Source organism: Setaria viridis, chromosome 1, assembly GCF_005286985.2.
Source record: "Setaria viridis chromosome 1, Setaria_viridis_v4.0, whole genome shotgun sequence".
Classification (NCBI taxonomy): domain Eukaryota; kingdom Viridiplantae; phylum Streptophyta; class Magnoliopsida; order Poales; family Poaceae; genus Setaria; species Setaria viridis.
The window spans coordinates 13,736,240-13,748,607 of record NC_048263.2 but is presented as its reverse complement, the minus strand read 5'-3'; the positions used below and the strand labels follow the sequence as shown (position 1 = coordinate 13,748,607).

Below are 12,368 nucleotides of genomic sequence, written 5' to 3'. Positions count from 1 at the left end.
ATTTGACTATAACCGCATAAAATCATGGAATAATATGAGTAAAACAATCAAATATATATTGTTGAGGTAATTTGATGGAGTGTTTTAAAATATATCAAAATAAATGGAGAAGTGTTATAAAACGAAGAAAAATGAGAAAAAAAATTTGCCAGAGTGTTTTATTTATTGCACTCGGCAAATCAAAACTTTGCCGAGTGTCTTGGACCTTCGGACAAAATATCTACTTAACCCCCCAGCCCTAGTGCCCGAGACTACCCCGCGCGCCCCTTCTTCTCCTCCGCGACCCTGCCCCCCCTCTCGTCCGCTGTGCCGCCCCTTGAGGCCGGATCCGGCGAAGGCCATGGTTGGCGGGGGCCATGGTGGCCCCGCGGGGCCGGATCCGGCAGTGGCCGGCCGCCACTCCTTCCCCCGGCGGCCGCCCCCTCCCCGCGCCCCTCCTCGGTGGGATCCAGGCGGCGGCCCCCTCCTTCTCCCTCTCATCGGCGAGATCTGGGCGCCGGCCCCCTCCTTCTCCCTCTCACCGGCGAGATCCGGGCGGCAGAGGCCCCCTCCTTCTCCCTCCCTCCCTCAACGGCAAGATCCAGGGAAGGGGAAGGAGACGGTGGCGCGCGTGGGGCAGGGGCGGAGGGGACGGCGGCGACGCGGGCCACATGGAGGGAGACGGCGGTGGCACGGCGAGATCCATGGAGGGTGACGGAGATGGCAGCGCGGGCCAGGTGGAGGGAGATGGCGGCGCCGCTGGCCAGGGGAAGGGAGATGGCGGCGAGATCCAGGGAGGGCTTGGGCCAGTGACGGCGGCGGTGGTGGTGGCCGGTAGTGGTGGCGGTGGTGGCCAGCAACTGGATTTTTTTTATTTTTTTTCTGAAATTGTTGCCGAGTGTTTTTTGGGCACTCGGCAAAGCTTTTGCCAGATGCTCGACAAAAAATACTCGGCAAAGTTTGTTTGCCGGCAGGTTTTTTGTCGTGTGCCGGTTGCCAAGTGTTACACTCGGCAAAGGATTCGCCGAGTATTTTTGGGGCAATGTTCCCGTATCCCGTAGTGAATGTTGAGGCTTAAAGAAGTCACACCTGTTGGGAATGATCGGATCATACAGATGCAGCAACACCATATCCACATAAGCAATCAATTTTTCAACTATACAGTGGGGATGCACTTCCTTTTCTCCATTTCCAACAGCATTCCTAGCTTCCTAGATATGCCGAAGAGATATCACTTGGATAGTGGCCTCTCTCTCTCAGCAGCCCGCCAATGTTTCAAGAATCCATTGCCGGGGCGACACAAAGGGAATGAGCATTTTCCGGAAGCCAAATCTTTTCTTCAGTTCTCTCCAAATTTCTGCAACATATTGACAAGTGAGGAAGGTATGTTCTATGGATTCATCTCTTCCACAGTGACAGCAAAGGTCATAAGCTGGGATATTTCTAATCCTGAGTTGCTGTCCAGTTGGGAGGCAATTATGTGCAAAATGCCACAGAACAATTTTCATCTTGGGTAGAGCCTTTATCTTCCAAAGACGCTTCCATTCATTCGCATTACATACTTGGTCTGATGAATGATGATTCCCCCTTGCCCTTAGCACTAGCCTTTAGATGTATTGCCTCACATTTAGCCATGATGTATGCTGATTTTACCGTGTATATGCCCGTCTTTGTGAATGGCCAGGAAACATAATCAAGGACCCAGTTATGACTGAGAATGATATTTAGGATGCACTCCGCATCAGCAGGCCTGAAACATATACGTACTAATTCCTCATTCCACTGTCTAGAGGACTCATCAATTAGGGATCTCAACTTAAGATCATCAGGCATTTGGACAGTAGGACGAATTGGATGACATGGTGCATCAAGGATCCATCTGTCCTTTGTAATTCTGATTTCTTCCCCATTACCAACTCGCCAAAAAAGAATGACACGATCAAGGAGGCCTTTTCCGAACATCAAGCTTCGCCATGTAAAAGAACTCAATCTTGTGGGATCAAAATCCATGAAGGAGCAATTCGGATAGTATCTCCCTTTTAGAACCTTTGCACACAAAGAATCAGGTTCTGTAATTAGTCACCAGCATTGACGCCCGAGCGAAATGCAAACAATTGGAGCAGAGAGGTGGCCATGTTGAACACTGGCCCACGGCCCACCTGTCGCCACTTCCATCATCAAGGAGTGGGATGGCCAACAATAGAACATAACCAACCACAGGATACTAAAGATGATATATAATGGTTCTCATAAATTAAAAATCGTGTTTGATTGCTTTATGTGTCATTCATTCCAAAGTACAGTGTACTTATGTTTCCCTCATTAGCTAGATAAACATTTGACCGAAGGTCTCTTGCTAGCCAAACTAGAAGGTCAAATATAATTCTTGCCCAATTCCTACATGCCTTTCTTAGGATTATCATTTTGTTAATAGTTGATTACTGCAGCAATAATTGGTAATCAGAGTAATATGCAATAGTCCAAGAATGGGGAATAGAGATGTAAGAAGGAAAAATCCTTTGGGAAATAATTTTTAGTACAAATAGAGAAATAATCATAAAGGCTAACAACATAAAAATGATGTAAGTAGATATATTGTGAAACCAACTATTATAATATGTAATTTTTTCTACTTGAAATAATTTATTTTTAGAGATATTGTTAGTCAAAGTTCTAAATTTTTGACTTTGAAAACCTAAATGTAGCTATATTTTGGGACAGAGAGAAGCAATTAACACTGCACTGGATCTCCATCCATTAGAGCCTGCATTGCATTGTGCTAGCGGGTTGAGCTTGTTTGGTTGACTGGGTTGTCTCGGGTGACTTTAATTACCAGCAAATGCGCACACACTCAAAACCAAAAGAAAAGAGAAAACTCCTCCTAAAAAAAGGAAAGAAAATTAAAAAGGAGGATAAATCAATTTCATCCTTGGTCACAAAGCTCGATTTTTGTCACACATTACGCATTTTATCCCTCTCGCCGGCATCGGCGTTGGTCTCCCCCGACCTCTCTGATAAGGGTGACCTCTTCCATTTGCAAGTTTCATTTTGCCCTCTCCAATTCCTTGCTACATCTGTGAGGCTAGGCGTATATTGATTTTGCTAGAGTCATAAACCAAACAATTATGAAAAAAATAAGGAACCATGTGAGATAGAAGAATATGCATTTTGGTCTCACGTTCTGGAATGTACACCCACGCGTGAGTTCGTATACGATATAACCAATATACATATTGCTTTTGGCTAAAAAAATGAGCGATGAAGTTTCGTATGATTCTACACTACGAATGACATAAAGAGTGCTCAACTACTCCCTCGGTTCCAATCCCTCCGTTCCAAATTATAAATCATTCCAACTTTTTTGGAGAGTCAAATTATTTTATGTTGACCAAAATTATAGAGATGATCATAAAAATTTATGGCACCGAATAGATATACTATGAAAATATATTTAATGAAGAAACTATATACCTATTTGATATCATGAATGTTAGTACTTTATTGTATAAACTTGGATGTTTTAACTCTAAAAAAATTAGAATGACTTATAATTTGGAACGTAGGGAGTATTTTAGTTTTCCCAATAATTCTGCATTTTCTCATATCATTTTTATTTTCCATATTAACTTTAGTAAACTGACGTATATGGCCCACGTTTTCCAAACTACGTCCTGCAGGGATCACTTCAGTCCCAGTGTCGCGTCAGCATCCCCGCCGCTGTTTCCCCGATTAATTTCCCTTCACCAGGTCTCCACTGGAGTTCATTCCCCTCTTCTTCCCTTCCGACAGATAGAGCCCACCGCCAGAATTCTAGGGTTTCGAGATTGGCTCACCTTGCTCGTCCGCCCCCCAAACCGCGGAGGATGATGCTGTCGCTGGCGCTGGGCCTCAGCAGCAAGCGCCCGCGGACGACATCGCGGTCTCCGGCCACGCCCGATGGGCCGGACCACCTGAGCCCCCTCCCCGTCGAGATGGTGGAAGAGATCCTCCGGCGCCTGCCGCTTGATGACGCCGTCCGCACCTCCGCCTTGGCGAAGCCCTGGCGCTATCGCTGGGCCGAGTGCCCCGGCCTTGAGCTCGTCGCCGGAGATCCACCGGCTGCCGTAGATGCCGTCCTCAACAGGTACACCTGCAACGTCTCCCGTGCCCAGCTTGATGTCCCGGAGGAATCCTACTGCAAGATCGACGGCTGGCTCCGCGCCCTCGCCACCAAGGGCATACGGTACCTAGTCGTGTGCTTCACTCCTGTGCTCTTGCTGCGATTGCCCCTTCTTCCGTCCTCGCTCTTCTCCTGCCGCGAACTTACCTCGCTGCTGCTCAAGCACTGCGATATCCCACCCCTGCCGCCCTCCTTCGACAGCTTCCCCAACCTTTTGGCACTCCAACTGGATGATGTCAGCTTCGTTGAGAACGGGGAGAGGACATTTGAGGCACTGATTGCCAAGTGCCCATCGTTGAGATCTCTTATCCTCCTGTTCCCGTCGATTGGCAGCGACCATATGCATGAGGGAAACTACAGTGACTGGACCATAAGGGCACCGAACCTCAAACACTTCATAATCAGCGCTTGGCAGGACTATGGGTGGCGGATAGATGATCTTCCACTCATTGAGGAAGCAAGAGTTCACCTGGAAGGCCCTGAGTTGCCGAGGATCCTGCCAGGGCTGTCCAAAGTCAAGAACCTGTCTGTGGAAGTAAGTTTCTTTTCTTTGGTTGTTGCCTCCTGGAGCATTGTTTACCTGGTATGATATGATGCTTTCATATGCATTGCTAAAAATTGGCTTGGATGGTTGTTCTCCTATGTTTGCCTGTTAAATGGAGAGTTTGTGTTTTTGTGTATAGCTGTATGCATCACATGAACTCACGTTATTAATTATGGTTTATTAGGCTATATTGTACTGCGTGTGGGGTGCTAATCATATCTCTAGCCGTGGTTAACTGTTCACCTCATAAAAAACATATGGGGGGCAGGTAAAACTGCAGATTTACAAAACATTGTGATTTCCTGTATTTTGTTTACAGTATTTTCTTTCTTTTGGAACCAAATCTTATGTTTTTGGTGCTGAAAAGGTTTATGATACAATTTTTACAATATGTGCCCATGTGTATTAGTTTGCCTTCATGTGAATTTAGTAAAACATGAAGGACCAGTTAAAAAGCATAATTGTACATCCAGTTTCAGTTGTTTTATTAGATTATTTTTCTTTCACCTAATCTGGGTATGTTTCAGATCACAGATGATACTATTGTGGAACGGCTTTCATACTTTATGAACTTGAAGGACCTATCACTCCATACTATTCTTATTACCAAGTCATCCACAGTTTTATCAATGTTCTGCATACTCAGGAATGCTCCCAACCTGGAGGATCTGCGTATCACGGTAGTGTAAAATGGTATTCAATTTTTTTGTTATATTAATTTCTCAAGACTTAATTTATTGATTTACATCATCATTTTTTGTAGAGCCTGCATGAAAGTGAAGAGAACGATGAAGTGAACATGGAAGAACTACTGAATGCACAACGCACTGTTGGGCTATTCTCTAGACTGAAATGTTTCTGTTTATTTGAGAGCATTGGCCACACAAACGAGATGCAGTTCATTGAGTTTCTTATGTCAAAAGCAACAGTACTTCAAGAAATTGAAATTTCTGTACGTGATGATGGTTCAAAGTCTCCGGAGGTTGTGTTTGATGAGTTATCACAGTATAAAAAAGCTTCTCCACAGGCAGAGGTTATTGTTAATCGGTATGTTTCCTAAATTGTAGATTGCATTTATTTAGATCATTAGTGCATGTCAGAAGGTCGCATTTTTTTACAGTGATGAAAAGAAAAACATTTAATCACCTACTGACCGATGCACCCTGAAGGTGCCCTGCATTGCTGTATGGAAATAATAAAAGGTGTGCAGAAGCAAGCTGCAAACCAATTACACGCACATATATTTTTTTGAGTAATTTGTTTGACTGGGTTAGCTAATTTTAACTGGGATTGGAAACATGCGCATTGCATCTTTTATATTTATAATATAAATGTCTAACCAAGATGTATAGTATATGTGATGTGACCCATTAGCTACAATTTTATTTCCCACCTAAACTTTTGCCTTATCTTTGGCACAATCCTAGCTCTGACACTGTTGAAAACATCTTTCTTGACATGGAAATATATCCATTTTCTGTTTATCTTAGAAATCTGCCTATTTTCATTAACCATACTTACCATTGTTTACTAATAAATTAGTTGCACATCTTCAATTAAATCAAGTTATTAAATGGCCTTTTATATGAGAGGAGCCAGTAACCAATGATTGTGAAATGTCATTCACTTTTTCCAGGACCAGATCAACAACTTGAATGCGTAGCTTTTAGTAGCCTGAAATTTGATTAAAATTGACAAAAAGTCATGTCAATTTTAGGTGATAACAGAGATCATATATTTTTTTGAAACTAAAGATCTATTTTCAAGTGACTAAAATTTTCATATTTGTGTTTTTTCTTTGCAATTGCATGCCCATATGTGTTATCAAAGTCTTTTGTACCTATATATTATTATGCAGTAAACCAGACACAAATTTGTCAAGGATAAGTCTCTTGTTGTCTTAGGGGACGTTTGGATGGGTGCCCCTACCAGCCATGCCATTTGGCCGTTGACTGTTGAAGAGAGGGTCGTTTGGACACTGGCCCTGATCTGGCAGGCCCGATTTCAGTCGTTCATTTTTGCGCCTCTGGCTGGCCAAATCGGGGCGGCTACATCGTCCGCCGAATTTTGGCCGCGCCCAGCGCTTTGGCAGGGCTGGTGTGGGCAAGAATCTAAACACACCCTTAATTCGGACTTGCATTCGTGATATGCCAATTTCTTATTTCGTAAGTAGTAGACACGGTTGACAAATCCATTATGCATATGGAGAACATATTCTTACCTCTCCTCTATGAATTACTCCCTCCATTTCAAATTGTAGGTTATTTTGGCTTTTTTAGGTTTGTAGATATTATTATGCATCTACACACTCTAGGTGCATATATTAGAAAAGTCAAAACAACCTACAATTTAGGATGGAGGGAGTACTGCATAAAATCTAGAAACATGGGTCTTATGTAAAATAATGTAGGAATGTAGAAACGATAGATTTGTATCCCCAAAAAAATATGGTATACCTTATGATATCAGCACTCAGCAGTATGTTTAGAAGATTAGCATTCCAAGTTGGTTCCTTTAGGTTCAAAGCCTTGTCAGCCTGATTATGAATAGTTCTCCCCTTGTATGTCATCTAAGTTCAATTTTATGACCCACTATCATACTATTCGTATGAGGTTTATTATAAGAAGAGAAGTAGCATGATGCATATAATTCCCTTGAGCTTGAATTTTATAAAAGTTACCTTTGAATCTATTTCAAATGCTATTATCCATACTTCTGTTCACAACTCCGTTATTCATGTGACTGTCACGAGGTAGTGAGCAAAGTTTTTTTTGCATTAATGCAGTTTTACTGGCTATTATTCTGATGATGAAACCGATGATGAATAATCTCACAATGGATGATGATCTGATGTGGTCGCTGAGAGATTGATGAATATTTGTTTGTCTGTGAAATTAAAGCAAGAAGCTGGCATTGCAGAATATGCTGTCAAGATTTCCTATATTAATTGTATTCTATCTGATGTAGATGTATGAGACAATTGGTTGTATGCTGTGTAAACTTTATATTGCTTGTGGAGCATTTGTAAACTTGCATTGGAGTTGTTGATGAAAGTAGTTTTCATGACATTTTTGATATATTAAGTATAATCTTCGAATTCTACTTGATGCTGTGTTCGGTCCATTGTACATGGAATAGGTCTATAAGTGTTGCCAAATGTCGTTAGGCATGGGCGCAGCTGCCGGAATCCACGTGCGGTGGTGAAGCACATAGCAAATATGGTGGATGACCTTCTATATATGCGTGGAGCACAAGCAGGCACCAGCAGCTCCAGCGAGTCATGTGACATATGGCGCCCTCCGGATGATGGCTGGGTGAAGATAAATATTGATGCCTCGTTCCTTGCTGAGGGTGCTAAAGTAGGTGGTGGTGTAGTTATACGGAACCATCAGGGAAACCTCATCTCTGCATAAGCTCGACGGCATAATAACATCCCTGATGCTCTGATGGCGGAGGCTTTAGTGGCAAAGTGTGGCATGATGCTTGCAATCTCCCGGGGTTGTGAAAGGATAGTGCTGACAATCTCTCTTTGATCAACTTCCTGAAGTCAGGAGAGGGAAGGAGGAGCCCAATAGCAGGTTTATGGCATGATATCCGAGACTTAGGCAATAGTGTGAAGCAAACACTTTATCTCACTCCCTAGAAGGGTTAGCAATGGGTGATATTTCTATGTGCTCATGGTCTGGCCTCTCTTCCTGGAGTGGCTGATGGAAATGGGTGATATTTCTATATACTCATGGTCTGGCCTCTTCCCGAAGTGGCTAAGGGAAATGGCTAACAAAGATCGTAACCCTAGTATGAATTAATGGAAGTCTCGGTTTGTCCTATAAAAACTCCATCTACAATGCATTGTTTCATCTTCGCTATTTTATAGGTTCACATCACATTTAATTTATTACATTTAATTCTGTAACTTATTTAAGAGTTGGAAACAGTGTACATCTAGTTTCATGGGGATGAAACTAGTTTCATCTCTCCCTTCTTTATTTCTTTGTCACATCATCAAAAAATTCTAAGTGGCATGCAATTTAATGAGAATGAAACTCCCAGACCTAATTTCTAAAACTTTACTACATGCACACGTGAGGGCCATGTGGAGTGCATTGGTTCTTGACTACAATCAGGAATTGCACTAGACTATCGCTACATGTACCTCAAATACTCACTAGAAAACACCAGGCCGGTCCCGAGGTTTTGGGGGCCCGGGCGGTATAGAAAGTCAGACCCTTTTAGAAAAATATCAAAATAATAATAACACCGTCAAATATTATTAATAAACACTTAAGGCTAGCTTCAAATAAAAATGTTCATATAAAAATAATTTGTTCTTGTACCATTTCTAGATGTGAAGTCATTGATGATGTATTTCTTGATTAATACTCGCTCCGTTCCAAATTGTAGGTCGTTTTGACAGGTTCATAAATATTATTATGCACCTAAACATACACTATATCTAATGCATAATAATATCTATATATGAACTAAAAAACTAAAACGACCTATAATTTAGAATGGAAAGATTATTAGTTGTTCCTTCATAGCAAATATCACCAAGTCATCTAGATTTCTTGAAGTCCTCTTACAAAAATTATCAATAGGTCTTCTATGTGATTGTAAAAAATAAGTAAATTGCACCCACACCATATAACGAGTTGTAGTGTTGTATCACTTTAGTCCATCAAGTTACGAAACGTGCACTTGAGTGCAACAAGTAGTTTGTTGTGTGCATATATGATCCGGAGCATGCCATGTCAACGTACGTATTTCACCACGGTGGCAATATGATGTGGCATTTTTATGCAAATAACACCGTAGCTGTCCGTTGCTCTTTTATTTGAGTCATTATCTCTATCCTGTCGTTTTATCTCCTATCATTTTATCTCCTATCGTTTAGCCATCGATGCCTACCCACCACTCTGCCTTCTCAAAAATAAATAAACTTTTTTCCTGTTCCTCGAAGATGTTGTGATTCCCCACCACCGTGGATGTGGATGTCGCCGGCACTTGCCAAGTCTTCTACGCAGAGCCTCAATCTCGCTGATCCGCCGTAGCTCCCACCCCCTGTGAAGCCTGCTGCGCATATCGATTCCCCGTCGGCAGCGCCCAGCCGCCCAGGATGGAGAAGCCGTTGCTTCCACTGGTAGCCTATTCTCTGACCCACTGTCACCCTTGCCCCTGAGACCGTCTTCAACTCTTCATCGCCAGATGCACATGGACTGGAGTGTGGAGAATGCGAGCCCCAGCATTGCGAGTGGAAGCGTGTGACTTGTGAGCGGCACGGCTGCAGCCTGGTGACATCATCAACGCGGTCTGCAGCTTCGACAGCACCACGCCATGGATGATGACGCCGGATTCTGACCGCCACCCACCTGGTGACCACTACCATCTTGATTGCGATTTCATTTTCTCTTATCTCCCGGTATCCTCATTTGCTGTTGTTTCTTGGTAATTTTCCCTTCTTGCACTCTGATTTCCCAAGCAAATTCATCACGTAGCGAATAAAAGGGGGAATTTAAATCAATGAGGGGTTGGGTGAAGAAACTCTTTCAATTTGCTGTTGCAACTCTAAATTATGTTAAGAGTAAATATTGCACCGATTATAGTCAATTTATGCACATAACCCCATGTATCTATTCGCTGCTTCATTTAAGGCTCTCTCTAATCGTTTTGATCATGATGAACGAGATGAAAGCGGCCGGGGCACGGTGGGGGCAAGGCGATCGGGGACTGGAAGTTTGGAATTATTCATGTTTAATTCTGGATTATGCGTCTGTGGTTTGGTTCCTTTTAAGTTTTAGTAAATATCTTTGTACGTCCAATTAGTTACTTATCCTGTACGAGTGAACACCCATACCATTGAAATAAAAAGCAACGGACAACTAAGACCCAACACTCCATTCGTATCATGCATGTCACCAACTAAACCATCTAACAGTCCAATCGCCTCCGTGGCGAAACATGTTGATGTGGCATACCTAGAACCGTATATGCACAAGCAAACAATGTGTTGCACTCAATTGCACGTTTTGCAATTTGATGGACTAAAGTGAGACAATAGTACAAGTTTTTATATGGTGGGTGTAATTTAACTCATATACTCATTTCCTCTTTTCCTTTTCCACTGCCTGATGCAAACTTTCGAGATGCAGAGGGTGGTGATAAAAATTTAAAAACAATAAGATGAACCTACAATGGTACTCTATCGACTCAAGTGTTAAATCATTAGGTCAATGCAAATTGCAACTGATTTTGCATCATGGCCAGATCGATAGGATCAGTTGAAACGGTTAGCAAGATGTACTCACGTACGCTTAACACTAGTCACGGTGCGGGCCGTCAAAGATGAGGGTGGAGAAGACCTCCAGTTGCACGGAAACAACCAACAGCTAGCGACACCGGCCTCACCATGATGCTCACCAACAAGCCAATGACATCTTCGACAACTCGGCTCAACCAACAACTAGTGTGGAATAGGCTCCATATAATCAATAACGAGTCAGTAACGAGTCTCGACTAGTCGGCTTCATCCACAATCGTCACGACTTCATCGACAACCGCCCACGAATAAAGCTAAGTCACTTTTTAAAATTATTTTCTTTAATATAATTTTTCTTATTGTCAGCATGATTGGACATGCGCTAACTACTATTTCTTTATGTCCTACGGAGGCTACACCTCACTGACTACTCCTACTCCTTGACTACTATTTCTTTATGTCCTACGGAGGCTACACCTCACTGACTACTCCTACTCCTGTGTATATTTACTGATAGCCATGGCTTAGTACACCAAGTTACGGAGGGCTATACCTATGAGCTTGGTGCACCAAGTTACAGAGGGCTTTACCCACGGGCCTGGTAAAACCTAGTTATGGAGGGCTCTACCCACGGACTTGTTACACCAAGTTATGTAGGGATCACAGCAGCTATATCCTATGGATGCACAAGCACTATGCATGCTGCAACACGCACTCTCCTCGCCAGGGGCAGATCCAGGGCCTGGCGACCTCCTGGGCTCCTGCTTGGGCTCCAGTGAGTGGAAGTGCACCGCGTCATGATCTTGTCAAAGGCATTTCGCAAGGGCAGAAAACACACCTTGTCTGCAGATTGCAGCATCTGCCCAGGCTCAACAAAAGCTTTGAGTCCGCCACTGCTCCTCACCAAAGGGTGGAAAACCCTCATTAACTACTTTATGTGCAACATGCACTCTTTTTTTTGTCGCAATACCAACTACTTCTTTATTGGTTGTTTTTCCTTAACGGTCACTAATCTACTCCAGTAGCACATGTCACAATTCATGAAACCTCGACTCTCTTAGCTATGACACCTAACTCCCCTACGCATGCATGAGACCTGCTCTTAAACCCTATGAGCAACGGCTAAAACAAGGACTAAGTTCTTAAACGTAACAGTCTAAGTACTCGGAAGAATTACATGACCTAGCAAGAACACAAGACGAATCATTTATATTCATAACGAATAAATTTTAGCATCTTCAATACATATTTTATGTTATATATACTACATAAGGTTTATATTTTCCTTTTAAATGTCAATCCTCACTGACAACTATCTAGACTACTCAGTGTCACTCCTACGGCTTCGTTGGCTCCAAGGCTCAGGAGCTAGGCGCCAATTACTACTTGGCATACCTCTAATGGCTCCATTGGCTCCCAAGCTCGGGAGC

General features: G+C 42.9%; 1 protein-coding gene across 1 annotated transcript; it reads left to right on the top strand.

Moving 5' to 3' along the window:
• The first annotated feature begins 3,842 nt into the window (after positions 1 to 3,842).
• Positions 3,843 to 6,337, top strand: LOC117854177 (F-box/FBD/LRR-repeat protein At1g13570). Its single transcript, XM_034736482.2, has 4 exons — positions 3,843 to 4,673; positions 5,210 to 5,362; positions 5,446 to 5,729; positions 6,319 to 6,337. The coding sequence occupies exons 1-4, from the start codon at positions 3,843 to 3,845 to the stop codon at positions 6,335 to 6,337; spliced, it is 1,287 nt and encodes a 428-aa protein (XP_034592373.2).
• Positions 6,338 to 12,368: the final 6,031 nt, after the last annotated feature.

Bases quoted from the DNA above. Each gene is read 5' to 3' on its own strand.
- LOC117854177 (XM_034736482.2), top strand. From the start codon at position 3,843: ATGATGCTGTCGCTGGCGCTGGGCCTCAGCAGCAAGCGCCCGCGGACG. The intron at 4,674-5,209 runs GTAAGTTTCTTT...GGTATGTTTCAG, and splicing joins TCAAGAACCTGTCTGTGGAA to ATCACAGATGATACTATTGT. The intron at 5,363-5,445 runs GTAGTGTAAAAT...CATTTTTTGTAG, and splicing joins TGGAGGATCTGCGTATCACG to AGCCTGCATGAAAGTGAAGA.